Source organism: Eretmochelys imbricata, chromosome 1 (assembly GCF_965152235.1).
Source record: "Eretmochelys imbricata isolate rEreImb1 chromosome 1, rEreImb1.hap1, whole genome shotgun sequence".
Classification (NCBI taxonomy): domain Eukaryota; kingdom Metazoa; phylum Chordata; order Testudines; family Cheloniidae; genus Eretmochelys; species Eretmochelys imbricata.
Window position 1 is genome coordinate 346,115,480 of NC_135572.1, and position 14,481 is coordinate 346,129,960.

The window sequence follows — 14,481 nt, forward strand, 5'->3', positions numbered from 1 at the left end:
CGCCTTCCTCTGTAGCATGGGGCACGGGTCACTTGCTGGAGGATTTTCTGCTCCTTGAAGTCTTTAAACTACAATTTGAGGACTTCAATAGCACAGACATAGGCGTGAGATTTTTTTTTTTTTGTAGGAGTGATGGGTGAAATTCTGTGGCCTGCATTGTGCAGGAGGTCAGATTAGATGATCATAATGGTCCCTTTGGACCTAAATATCTATGAATCTGTGCCCTGGTCTACACTAGGACTTTACGTCGAATTTAGCAGCGTTAAATCGATGTAAACCTGCACCCGTCCACACAATAAAGCCCTTTATTTCGACTTAAAGGGCTCTTAAAATCGATTTCCTTACTCCACCCCTGACAAGTGGATTAGCGCTTAAATCAACGTTGCCGGCTCGAATTTGGGGTACTGTGGACACAATTCGATGGTATTGGCCTCCGGTAGCTATCCCAGAGTGCTCCATTGTGACCGCTCTGGACAGCGCTCTCAACTCAGATGCACTGGCCAGGTAGACAGGAAAAGAACCGCGAACTTTTGAATCTCATTTCCTGTTTCGCCAGCGTGTCAAGCTGCAGGTGACCATGCAGAGCTCATCAGCACAAGTGACCATGATGGAGTCCCAGAATCGCAAAAGAGCTCCAGCATGGACCGAACGGGAGGTACGGGATCTGATCGCTGTTTGGGGAGAGGAATCCGTGCTATCAGAACTCCGTTCCTGTTTTCGAAATGCCAAAACCTTTGTCAAAATCTCCCAGGGCATGAAGGACAGAGGCCATAACAGGGACCCGAAGCAGTGCCACGTGAAACTGAAGGAGCTGAGGCAAGCCTACCAGAAAACCAGAGAGGCGAACGGCCGCTCCGGGTCAGAGCCCCAAACATGCCGCTTCTATGATGAGCTGCATGCCATTTTAGGGGGTTCAGCCACCACTACCCCAGCCGTGTTGGACTCCTTCAATGGAGATGGAGGCAATACGGAAGCAGGTTTTGGGGACGAAGAAGATGAGGAGGAGGTTGTAGATAGCTCACAGCAAGCAAGCGGAGAAACCGGTTTTCCCCGACAGCCAGGAACTGTTTCTCACCCTGGACCTGGAGCCGGTACCCCCGAACCCACCCAAGGCTGCCTCCTGGACCCAGCAGGCGGAGAAGGGACCTCTGGTGAGTGTACCTTTTAAAATACTATACATGGTTTAAAAGCAAGCATGTGAAAGGATTACTTTGCCCTGGCATTCACGGTTCTCCTAGATGTAGTCCTAAAGCCTTTGCAAAAGGTTTCTGGGGAGGGCAGCCTTATTGCGTCCTTCATGGTAGGACACTTTACTACTCCAGGCCAGTAACACGTACTCGGGAATCACTGTAGAACAAAGCATTGCAGTGTATGTTTGCTGGCATTCAAACAATATCCGTTCTTTATCTCTCCGTGTTATCCTCAGAAGAGTGAGATAGAATTCATGGTCACCTGGTTGAAATAGAGTGCTTTTCTTCAGGGGACACTCAGAGGAGCCCATTCCTGCTGGGCTGTTTGCCTGTGGCTAAACAGAAATGTTCCCCGCTGTTAGCCACAGGGAGGGGGGAAGGTTGAGGGGGTAGTCACGCGGTGGGGGGAAGCAAAATGCAACCTTGTAACGAAAGCACATGTGCTATGTATGTAATGTTAACAGCAAGGTTTACCCTGAAAAAGAGTGTAGCCACTGTTTTATAAAATGTGTCTTATTAAATACCGCTGTCCCTTTTTTTTTTCTCCACCAGCTGCATGTGTTTCAATGATCACAGGATCTTCTCCTTCCCAGAGGCTAGTGAAGCTTAGAAAGAAAAAAAAAAAAACGCACTCGTGATGAAATGTTCTCCGAGCTCATGCTGTCCTCCCACACTGACAGAGCACAGACGAATGCGTGGAGGCAAATAATGTCAGAGTGCAGGAAAGCACAAAATGACCTGGAGGAGAGGTGGCGGGCTGAAGAGAGGGCTGAAGCTCAAATGTGGCGGCAGCGTGATGAGAGGAGGCAGGATTCAATGCTGAGGCTGCTGCAGGACCAAACCAGTATGCTCCAGTGTATGGTTGTGCTCCAGCTGCCTTTGCTGCAGCTCAGACTGCCACTGCAGCCCCTCTGTAACCAACCGCCCTCCTCCCCAAGTTCCATAGCCTCCACACCCAGACGCCCAAGAACGCGGTGGGGGGGCCTCCGGCCAACCAGCCACTCCACCACAGAGGATTGCCCAAAAAAAAGAAGGCTGTCATTCAATAAATTTTAAAGTTGTAAACTTTTAAAGTGCTGTGCTTAAAGTGCTGTGTGGCATTTTCCTTCCCTCCTCCACCACCCCTCCTGGGCTACCTTGGTAGTCATCCCCCTATTTGTGTGATGAATGAATAAAGAATGCATGAATGTGAAGCAACAATGACTTTATTGCCTCTGCAAGCGGTGATTGAAGGGAGGAGGGGCGGGTGGTTAGCTTACAGGGAAGTAGAGTGAACCAAGGGGCGGGGGGTTTCATCAAGGAGAAACAAACAGAACTTTCACACCGTAGCCTGGCCAGTCATGAAACTGGTTTTCAAAGCTTCTCTGATGTGTACCGCGCCCTCCTGTACTCTTCTAACCGCCCTGGTGTCTGGCTGTGCGTAACCAGCAGCCAGGCGATTTGCCTCAACCTCCCACCCCGCCATAAACGTCTCCCCCTTACTCTCACAGATATTGTGGAGCACACAGCAAGCAGTAATAACAGTGGGAATATTGGTTTCGCTGAGGTTTAAGCGAGTCAGTAAACTGCGCCAGCGCGCCTTTAAACGTCCAAATGCACATTCTACCACCATTCTGCACTTGCTCAGCCTGTAGTTGAACAGCTCCTGACTACTGTCCAGGCTGCCTGTGTACGGCTTCATGAGCCATGGCATTAAGGGGTAGGCTGGGTCCCCAAGGATACATATAGGCATTTCAACATCCCCAACAGTTATTTTCTGGTCTGGGAATAAAGTCCCTTCCTGCAGCTTTTGAAACAGACCAGAGTTCCTGAAGATGCGAGCATCATGCACTTTCCCGGCCATCCCACATTGATGTTGGTGAAACGTCCCTTGTGATCCACCAGAGCTTGCAGCACTATCGAAAAGTACCCCTTGCGGTTTATGTACTCGGCAGCTTGGTGCTCCGGTGCCAAGATAGGGATATGGGTTCCGTCTATGGCCCCACCACAGTTAGGGAATCCCATTGCAGCAAAGCCATCCACTATGACCTGCACATTTCCCAGGGTCACTACCCTTGATATCAGCAGATCTTTGATTGTGTGGGCTACTTGCATCACAGCAGCCCCCACAGTAGATTTGCCCACTCCAAATTGATTCCTAACTGACCGGTAGCTGTCTGGCGTTGCAAGCTTCCACAGGGCTATCGCCACTCGCTTCTCAACTGTGAGGCCTGCTCTCATCTTGGTATTCATGCGCCTCAGGGCAGGGGAAAGCAAGTCACAAAGTTCCATGAAAGTGCCCTTACGCATGCGGAAGTTTCGCAGCCACTGGGAATCGTCCCAGACCTGCAACACTATGCGGTCCCACCAGTCTGTGCTTGTTTCCCGAGCCCAGAATCGGCGTTCCACAGCATGAACCTGCCCCATTAGCACCATGATGCATGCATTGGCAGGGCCCATGCTTTCAGAGAAATCTGTGTCCATGTCCTGATCATTCACGTGACCGCGCTGACGTCGCCTCCTCGCCCGGTATCGCTTTGCCAGGTTCCGGTGCTGCATATACTGCTGGATAATGCGTGTGGTGTTTAATGTGCTCCTAATTGCCAAAGTGAGCTGAGTGGCCTCCATGCTTGCCTTGGTATGGCGTCCGCACAGAAAAAAGGCGCGGAACGATTGTCTGCCGTTGCTCTGACAGAGGGAGGGGCGACTGACGACACGGCTTACAGGGTTGGCTTCAGGGAGCTAAAAATCAACAAAGGGGGTGTCTTTACATCAAGGAGTATTTCAGGCAGGACTTCATGGAGGGTTCCAATAAGAAATGGTGCACCTAAGTTATCCTTCTTATTGGAATAGGAAGGTTAGCCTGGCCTCTGATTGATACATGGCTAGATTTACCTCGCTGCACCTTCTCTGTGAGTGACTGCAGTGTGACCTAGAAGAATGAGTCCCCTAGACAGGGGAGGGGGGGAAGCAAATGAGTACAAAACAAAATCTGGTCTATTTCTTGTTTTGATCCACTCCATCTATCTTTTACATCTTTGGCTGGCAGCAGACGGTGCAGAAGGACTGCATGCCATCCACATCCGATAGCTGCTCGGCAGAAGATGGTACAGTACGACTGCTAGCCATCCTCATCTCTTGCCTGCCTGGCAGAAGATGGTACAATACGACTGCTAGCAATCCGTATCGCCTGCCCGCTCACCATAAGACGGTTCAATAGGACTGACTGCAGGACTAAAGAGAATGACCTGGTCAAGTCACTCCAAATTTAGTCCCTGCGCCCATGTCTGTCCAGGGGCTCCCGGCCGACGTGGCCAGGAGCACATCGGACATGACGATGACGGCTACCAGTCGTACTGTACCGTCTGCTGCCACAAGGCAAGGGGTTGCTGCTACTGTGTAGCAATGCCGTACCGCGTCTGCCAGCACCCAGGAGACATAGGGTGACTGTTACCTGAGCGGGCTCCATGCTTGCCGTGGTATGGCGTCTGCACAGGTAACTCAGGAAAAAAGGCGCGAAACGATTGTCTGCCCTTGCTTTCACGGAGGGAGGGAGGGAACGGGGGCCTGACGATATGTACCCAGAACCACCCGCGACAATATTTTAGCCCCATCAGGCATTGGGATCTCAACCCAGAATTCCAATGGGCAGCGGAGACTGCGGGAACTGTGGGATAGCTACCCACAGTGCAACGCTCTGGAAGTCGACTCTAGCCTCGGTACTGTGGAAGCGCTCCGCCGAGTTAATGCACTTAGAGCATTTTCTGTGGGGACACACACACTCGAATATATAAAACCGATTTCTAAAAAACCGACTTCTATAAATTCGACCTTATTCCGTAGTGTAGACATACCCTATGAGTAGTCCCATTTATTTCAATGGGTCTTAGCTTTAAGCACAAGAAAATATGTTTCAGTGAATCAGGGCTTTATCCTCTGGACCTCCTAGTATCTAACCTACAAGTATAAATGGCACAAGGTGGTCATGGTTGCCTTTTTATTGGAAAAAGATTCTATTTTATTGGGCTTTTATATAGTCACAACTCTTGGAATTGATCATGAGATACATTAAAAAAAACAAACTCTCATAGCATATTAGATTGTCACTGAAGCAACGTTATACTATCTGCTGTCTAGTTGCCCCTTACCTTGGCTGAGTAGTGAACCAAAAGCTAATGTTTCAGCTGTAGCCCAGTCCAACTTTGTTCCTTCCTTCACTTTCTGTATTCTTGCCTGAATATTTTTTAAAGAATAGATCAGTGAATTTAGCTTTGTCATTCTGCACCTCAGACATTACAGTTCAACCGAGATAACTAGAAAAATACACAGAGCAACATCTCTAAAGTTTTATTAGTCACTATAACAGAGTGGCTCGCCCCTTTAAGAGCTGGAGCCCTGGAACTTGTCAACTCTGTACAATTAGCCCTGTCTGCCACATCTGGGATGAGTTGTGTGGTTTAATTAGAGCCAGCTGGGTATGGACCCGGTGACTCCCCTTTAGCATCAGAGTGAGAGGCTCCTGGAGGGAAGGCCCTGAAATCAGGAGAACTGCTCCAGCTGGGAAGGGCTGGGAATTGCCTGCTAAGGCAAGAAGGACCCTGAGACACCAAGGTAGTTTGGGGCTGTGCCCAGCTGAAAACTGGAGGGAAGACTTTGTTTAGTTTTGAACTTTAAGTTCAAACCGTACCCTAAAGGAGGGCTGATATTGGACTTGACAGAGCCCTTTTGAGTTTATTAAGAAATCGAGGAGAAAATGAGGTGGTAGGGCACTTGCAGGCCACCAGGGAACACCTGGGAGGAGGCCACTTGCTGACAGTCACCTTAGGCCCCGATCCTGCAATCAGTTCTATGTGGTGGACACATTTGTCCATGCAGATCATCAGTGAATCATGGATCCAATTGCAGGATCTAGATTTTAAACTCCTTGGAGTACAGGCTGTGCTTTTAATATCACAGTTTTTTGTTTATGTTAGTGCTGGGGAAAGATGCCAGATGGAAGATTTCCAGTCTCCAGAGCTGACTAAAACAGATTAGACAGCAACCATACAAAATATTCTCCAAAACACTCCCCTTCCAACATGCACCCATGGATGTGGAGGGAGGTAGGCTAGGTCAGTCTTCCTGCCCATTCAACTCTTGGCCTCTCTTAGGCTGCCTATCAATGCCAATAATTTTGTTATGTGGATGCATTCACTTAGAACTGGAACAAAATAATTTTATACAGACAACTTACTAGCCATCACACATTAGTAATGAAGGTGACTAACAACAACCTGGTGCACATTTATACTGGGGACCTATATATAGAGGAAATAGACTCTATATTCTATTACCAATCCCTGAGAGTCTCCCATAAAGTAAGTTTTTATTCCGTTTAAGAGTTTTAAAAAGACCTAACCCAAGTTTGTTAAAACATTTTTTATTGATAGAATAAAGGAAAAAACAAAGTGCTATAATTTTGGGGAGATTACCCTGTATTTCTCGCACACATACAAAAAATAGTGGTTCAAGCCTTGCAAAGCTCAAATCAGCCTCATCAGGGAAGAATTATTTCTTTTACAAGACGACTTTGTTGTTCGTTAGTTGCATGCTTTGTGGTGTTAGATTTCCCCCTTAACAGGTTTTTTTTTTGAGCTATGGAATAAGAAGATAGACTTCATTAAGCCTTACAGACCTGTACATGCGTCCTCAGAAGATGACTGTGCATCTGGAGCTCTTCAGGCACCTCCACGGACTTGATGCCAATGAATTGCAGGAGTGGCACAGGCAGGCCTGTATCCCAAATGGTGATCCTAGCAGAGGGTTCCACCATGCCACTCCAGTGAGCTTGCAGGTTGGTTGAAGGGGGGCTATACATCATCATGTTGGCTAGATGATCATTCAGCTTGGAGTAATATGAAGTCTTTATCTCCAATACCTCATCCTCAGTCATGAGCCCACTGGCTATTAGACGCTCTGCATACATGTCTGGGACACTCTTACGGGATCTGTCAGGGAGGAAGTCAAACCCCATGCACGTACACTGTGCCATCACTGTAGTAACAAGGAAATACAACCTTGTTGCTGCCAGATGGCAATATAAACTCATTCCAAGAACTGGAGTGAATGATCTGCTGGGTTACAATCATTTAGATGGAGGCCCTCCAAAAAATAAGGGGCAGAAATTCTCCAGGACAATTTGTGCTATCTTGTTTATTATTGGAGAAGCATCTGTACTGGCAGCTATGGTCAAAAAGAAAGACTCAAAATCAGAGTTGCACTCTAATAATGATAAACTCACAGCAAGGTGAGTTAAGACAAGGAGTCTAAGCCTTCTTTTCCACCATAGTGAACATTGCATGCATGCTCCATCTGAAGTGCCAGAATATACTGGCTAGCACATTTTGAAAAAACTTTTTTGGAGTGGGGATAAAGTTAGGGTAAGTTTTACTGCTCATAAAACAGGATTCTAGCTGAACTGGCAGGAACCAGCTTAAGCAGGCATTGTGTAAGCCTCCCACACACAGCTCTGACAATGGCCATCAGCCCTGATCTGCAAACCCTTCCCAACCAGTTGTCTGTGTCCTGAATCCCAGACGCTCATGAGCAAAGGGCAAACCAATCAAGAATAGCTACTGGGAAGTTTTAAAATGCAGATGGACTATATTAACTTGTTCTTCAAAGGAGCATCAAACTGCATATTCAAGCACTAACACCATCATCAGTAATGCCCAGTTTCTCTTTAATATGCAAGATGTCTTGACAGTGTGCTCCAAAGAGCATAGCCATGTCCACACTAGTACTTACCCTGCTGCAAACACAGATGCTGGTGCACCATTGCCAACAGCAGGACAGAATGTGCCATGTAAACAGGGACCTTAAATTTCATAGAGGCTTCTGTTACAATTGAGGATAAACTGATCATTACTGCAGCTGGTTTAGGCATGAGTTATACACCTTCCTTTGCTAGCATTAACCTACCTGATGATTTTATACATGCTGGGGTTGGTGAAGAATGGCTCATCGAGTTCATTGTGTCCCCACTGTCTGTAGCACAGCAAGTCTACAATCACATCCCTGCGGAAGTGACGCTGGTATTCAACAGCTAATCGCGTCGCTCGGATGACTTCTTCAGCATCATCACCATTCACATGGATAACTGCACACCCAATTATCTTACCTGAACAGAAGTTCAACATATGGATTTATGAGTCAAACTCAGGGCAAGATCTAACAAAGCAGGGAGAAGAGTCTTTGTGGTTGTTACAATCACCTCAACCCTGTGCATGTGTGCAAATGGGTCCACAGTATGGTTCCAGAGTGAAGTAAAGCTTCTAACAGGTTTTGTGCACACAGTCTCTAAATCCTCTCATTCTGGATGGAAACTAAAGCCTTCCCAGGCTGGCAGTCTTTTGGTTGCCTCTTGCTCCAGCAAAGAAACAAAATACAATTTTTAACCTGAAGCAGGGTTTATCTGAAATCTGTACAGAATTTCCTTGGTCAGAAGCAGTCCTTCCCCTAATCCACTCATGCTCTGTTGCTCCCAGCAGATCCCAGACAGGTTTGTCAGAATCAAAGTCTTTTCAAATAAGCAGAAGAAAACCCCAAACTCACATTAGAGCTCCCTTCCCTCTGTGTGGGAGCTAGACTGTCTAGGCAGAAAATCAGCTAGTTCCCAGCTGTTCGCTTGTACTTCCTTTTAGATGTTCCATTTAGATGTTCCAGGGAAGTTAACATGCTCCTGCTATTTCCCTGGCCCTTCTGGTGATTTTTTTCCTCTCCACATAGAATCCCAGGAGTACCACAGTTCTCTGACCTGATCGCTCTCCAAGGACTCAAATGGGTAATAAACCATGTCACAACCAATACACAACATGGAAAGGAAATCTAGGGATGTGAGCCACAAAACCAATGCAGGGAGAAAATGGAATGTAATTTGCTTTCTCTATCAGTTATCATGGGTCCACCCTATAACTTCTGGTTTGCTAAAGCAGTGAAACAAAGATTTAGTGTGAAACGCCCAAGACATTAATATGTTTTTAGTTGTAGGGGATATAATTACATCTGCACACATGGGAAGGACAAAGCATATACAATCTAGCTAATCAAAGAAGATTTGTGAACAAAGACAAATCAGAGAGAGACTCTTCATTCACCTTATTCTAGTAGTGGCATCAACCTCATATTTCAACACACAAGTCCACCAGTTACACTACAATCACAACCAAGATACAGTCATACAGTAGAACCTTGGTAAGTCAATGCTTCAGAGACCCACTGTGTTTAAAAAAATGCTTGTTGAATTTAACAAATCTGTGATAAAGTCTCATACTATATCACAAAACATACTTGAAACACTGGTCAAATAAATTTAAAAAGTTTGTTACTGATAAAACTTAACTGTAGCCTGGTAAACATTCTGTAGCATTCTGTAGCATTACTATGTAAATTTTCTCTGCTATTAAGTCTTTGTCATGAAGTGCATGAAAATTTTTTGTGTTTAAATTATTATTATTATTAGCAAAGTGTATTCTACTCTATTAACAAGTCCAATTTACTTAATTCATCATAAGTGTGGAAAAAGATTCCTTGGGATTCATAAACACTATCTGTGAAAATCCAAAGAGGAATTTGTACTTGACATTCACACTAGGGAGTTTAAATTTCTTTTACACAGGTTACATAACCACTTGTGTGGTGACCCTTTTACACATACCAATATCACTACAGTATAGCGATGATCTTCCTCGCTCTGGAGGAGTGGTGTAACCCAGCTGATTATTAACAATCAAATGGATGCTTCCACCAACTCTGAAATGTGGGAGATTAGAGAGTGTCAACGTTTCAGGAACAATCCCTTGACCAGAGAAAGCAGCATCACCATGAACCTAAATTATAGAAGAAGGAGACAGAAAAGGATTTGTTAGTAGCCATGCTGAAAGATGTCACAATGAGAAAAAATTCATTACACAAGATCTTTCAGAGTGATCATACAGCCCTAATAATACCAGTCACTCACTCCCATGCTAATTTGATAGATTTTATATAATCTTTTAACTCCAAGGAAGAGTCACGGCCAGCAACTGTGCACACATTGGCTGATCTGTTAACTGCTTTGAGCAAACCTATAATCTCTTAAAATAGACTTTATCATTACACACAGCATTATAACCTAACATGGTTGGTCAAGTGTGACAGTTGTTAGTCTGCAGTAGATTTGCAGTAAAAGATCAGTGAACAAAATTAAGTCAGTCACCATCTGATACACTGTCCCTCCCCCAAAAATTAAATGTTGCAGGCCAAAATATACATGGCTTCTGTCTTTCTACACTTCAGTAAATAGAGGCATAGAATAGAGATATGGAGAAAGGATAAAAAAGGGATGAAAAAACAAACATAAATGAAGATAAAAGGTTTTTAAAAGGGACTGAGAGCTACTGAAGACCCTAAATCAACAGGAGACACAGGTAGGCTTAAAAACATATTTGAAGAAAATTTATTTAAAAAGTTACAAACAGCCCAGGTTTTTGAAAAAGTTGAAAACACTGGGCTCAATTACAGGTTTGCATTGAAACTGGAGTCTTTAGTTGCAGAGCTTGAATCCAAACATCCCCAGAGTTCAGTGTGGTTCAGACTGAGGTTCTATTAAAGCCTCCCTCTATAGTCAAAATCATTAAAGATTAGAAGTTTTAGGAAGCTGCTAGGTAAAACCAGGTGAGGGTCTTACCTTCAGATTCAGGATCCGCAGACTCAGATACTCTATAGATACAAACCTAGCCACATCACAATTGAAGAAAATGTGCATGTGAAGCCCTGGTGACATGAAACCTCTGGATTTTAAGTAGTTCTAATAAAACTTTTCAGTTCATCTTTACAAGGGGGCATCACAGATAAGCAGTGTTATTCATTACAAGGGAGACCCCCAGCATTCAGTTCCGTTTCTACTCCTGACCCTGACATTCCCTCTGCAAATTTAGAAATGAACTGTGGCAAGTTTCTGGCATCTCTGAAAGGATTTCACTTCTTGCTCCAGCTGTTTTGCTGCTCTCCGAAAGCCTCCATTTCGCATGGTCCCACTCAATAGCACCAGCTTCATTCCAGTACACACACTAAAGCAAGTGAAAAGGCTTGTCGGCCAATGCTCTGGTCTCATCCCAAGACCTTCAGAGTGTGTCACTGAAAAAGGCTCCTCAGAACCCAGCACACAAGTTTACAGGACATTTGAGAATTTAAGTCTCATGCCCTCTTTCTACTTAAATCTTCCCCCCTCAGTAACCAGCTAGCCTCCAGCCATGACATTTCATTCTACTGAAGAAAAAGCTTCTTGGGTCTTCCAGTCTACTTAAGGTGCAAGAAAACGGAAAGGAATGAAATACAGTGAAACTCGTAATAAACAATCACTCAATGCACCAGCAAGTTGCTTAATAATCTTGGTCTTAAACTAAAGGATGAACCAAGTTATACTCAATGATTTGATGCTAATATTTTAACAAGCGTCTTCCACAGAAGGCTGACTCTGAATTATTGCCAAGAAAAGCCTCTTTAATCTGCACACCAGGAGTATGAAAAACAGAGTGCTCCCTGCTCTACAACCAAGGAAAGCAGCAAATCCACTTTGCAAGCAAACTTGATTCCTGCTGAAGTTCTGTGCCACTGCACAATGCAGAATTTGCACAGAATTAATGTTCCCCATAGAATTTGTGATTCCACCCCAACCCAGGGCTGCCAGCGGGAGCCCCAGCTGCCGATGGGAGCATCATTATACGGTGTTATTTTGACAAATAAAATATGCAGCATTTTAAAATACTGTGCACAGAGTTTAATTTTTTGGCCCAGATTTCCTCCAGTAGTAAAACTTCTCATGTGTACTTTGGTGTTAAATTTATACTTTGTTTCTGAGAACTCCAGTGCACGTTGATAGGAGAGAAAACCGTTCGGCTTCTGTAATGGGAAATGGACCGGAAGGGAATGAGACACACCGTAAGGGATGATTCCTCAAGGATTGTTTGTTTTTGAACACCGGATACTTGGTGCTATCTACTGCACTCCAAAGGCAAAGGACTTGCTCTTCGGAAGCATTTTGATGAGCCTCTGAAATAAGTTGTCACTGGCAGGGATAGTTCAGAAGTATCCAAAAAAAAGGGTGATTTCTACCACAGGCCAGGCTTCAACTAGAAGACAAGACTTTAATAAGAGGATCCTGATTATAATGGAAACCATGTCAAAGGGTCATGTAAGGCATGAGGCTGCCTGTTACTTAACTTACGGTATTTTATATGCCCCACCCTCTTACTATAGTATCGGATTGCCTTAGAATCTTGAATGCCTCAACCCCACCGTGAGCTAAGGAAATGCTACTCTTCCCCCATCTGTAAAACTGAAGCACAGTCAGTGACTTGCCCAAGGTCACACAGGAAGTCTGTAGCAGAACAGAAAATTCAATCTGGGTCTCCTGAGCCCCAGGCTCATGCCCCAGCTACTGTTCCATCCTTCCTGTCTCTACTGAAGGTAGGCCCTTAAGCTATGTCTACAGTATGGACCATACAGCAGCAGAGCTGTACCACTGCAAAGTCTCCTGTGTAGCAGCTCTATGCCGGCAGGCATAATTAAACTACCCCCAATGGGCAGAGGAAGTTATGGCGGCGGAAGCGTGTCTCCCACTGACATAGCGCTGTCCACACCGGCGCTTTTGTCAGTGACGCTTATATCAGTCAGGGGTGTGTCTTGCCAACAAAAGTGCTAAAGTAGACAAAGCCTTAGTGAAGGTTTCATTACACAGTGGTCATTTTATTCAGAAGGAGGGAAGAAGAAAGTGCACATTGTGGGTGTCAAGGAGATTAGGCGATGAAAGGGAATCAGAGACTCTTCCATGGGAAGTAAGTTTGGCCATTCCCCCCACCCCCAAAGAAAAACAGAAAAATTAGAAGGCAGGAGGGTGTCTAGTGGGAAATCAATTATTAGGGCGTGTGTGACATGGGGCTAAGGTTAGGGAAGGTTTTATTTGTACAAAAGAGATGGATGGGTCCGGGTAATGGAATCTGGTGGCAAAATCTAAGGGGATAAACAAAAACCAGCCTCACTGGTATCAGCCATGAGCATCACTTTCAATTCTGCCCATGGCATTTGAGTCCTCCTGGAATTTACTGGGGTTGGGGGGGGGAGGGGAAGAAACGGGAAAAAAACGTGCATGTCTCGTATGCGCTTCTCAAATCTAGGATGTCCTTTGAAATGCCTTGACATGAACAGGCTACACCTAGTTGTTTCCATAAAACAACTCCTGGAGAAATAAGTTTATGTTTATATAGACCACCCAGCAATGCAGTACAGGATTTTTCTGGCAGCCTCCATATTACATTTGAGGGAGGAAATAAAATAATGTTGGCCGATGTTTTAATTGCTGTAATTAGGATTTAAAAAATTGGTGGACTGAAATCTCTTCCCCATGGTAGTCACCTACCACTGTCATAGAAGGCTTCTTCTAATTAAAATCATCATAGCTAATTAAATCCTCACAACAGGCACAACCCCTACTTTGGGGAAGGGGAACCTGGAGGCACAGAGAGGCTAATGGCCCGATTTTCAGAGATGTTGAGAAATCCACCATAAAAGAATCTGCGGGTGCGCAGTGCTACTGAAAGTCAGACCACACATGCCTTGCTCAAGGCCAGAAGAGTCAAGGGCAGGTCTGGCTCTCAGACCCTTGCTCACAATAGTTACAGAAATGTCAAGATTATTGTATTAACGGCAACTTTTAAGTCACAACAACCAATAAAATAAAAATTGTAACTTAAGAATATTTTCAAGGTTTAAAACAAACATGTCCTGCAGGTCAGACATTTCCTTTGGTTGGGTTTGCTTATGGCCCGCAACTACTCTGGCTGCCACTAGTTTCTAGACAATGCCTGATCAAGAGGCCACTACTGCTTATTTATCCTAGAATATCATGGTTGGAAGGGACCTCAGGAGGTCACCTAGTCCAACCCTCTGCTCAAAGGAGGACCAATCCCCAACAAAATCATCCCAGGCAGGTCTTTGTCAAGCCTGACCTTAAAAACCTCTAAGGAAGGAGATTCCACCACCTCCCTAGGTAACCCATTCCAGTGCTTCACCACCCTCCTAGTCTTCAATAAGTCTTCAGCTCAGTCTTCAATAATAGTCTGAGCCTTAATTTCACCCCCTTCAGAAGTTATTGAAGTGTAACTTAGGAAAAGAGATGGTCAATTCTTAAGTCTCAGTCAGTGAGCTTTGATTACAGAGAGATGGGTCAATGGGCCAGACAGTAGGAATTATTAAAAATTAGTCATACACACGATTAGAGTTCCATTACCCAAGA

General features: G+C 45.0%; 1 protein-coding gene across 3 annotated transcripts in view; it reads right to left on the minus strand.

Moving 5' to 3' along the window:
* Positions 1–14,481, minus strand: part of DHTKD1 (dehydrogenase E1 and transketolase domain containing 1) — a 56,531-nt gene that overhangs the window by 18,415 nt on the left and 23,635 nt on the right. For all 3 annotated transcript variants that reach the window (XM_077836599.1, XM_077836608.1, XM_077836619.1), the window contains exons 6-9: positions 9,865–10,036; positions 8,130–8,328; positions 6,844–7,156; positions 5,318–5,402 (exon numbers count right to left, since the gene is read on the minus strand). In XM_077836599.1, coding sequence (XP_077692725.1) covers positions 5,318–5,402; positions 6,844–7,156; positions 8,130–8,328; positions 9,865–10,036 — 769 coding nt within the window. The remainder of the gene's footprint in view (positions 1–5,317; positions 5,403–6,843; positions 7,157–8,129; positions 8,329–9,864; positions 10,037–14,481) is intronic.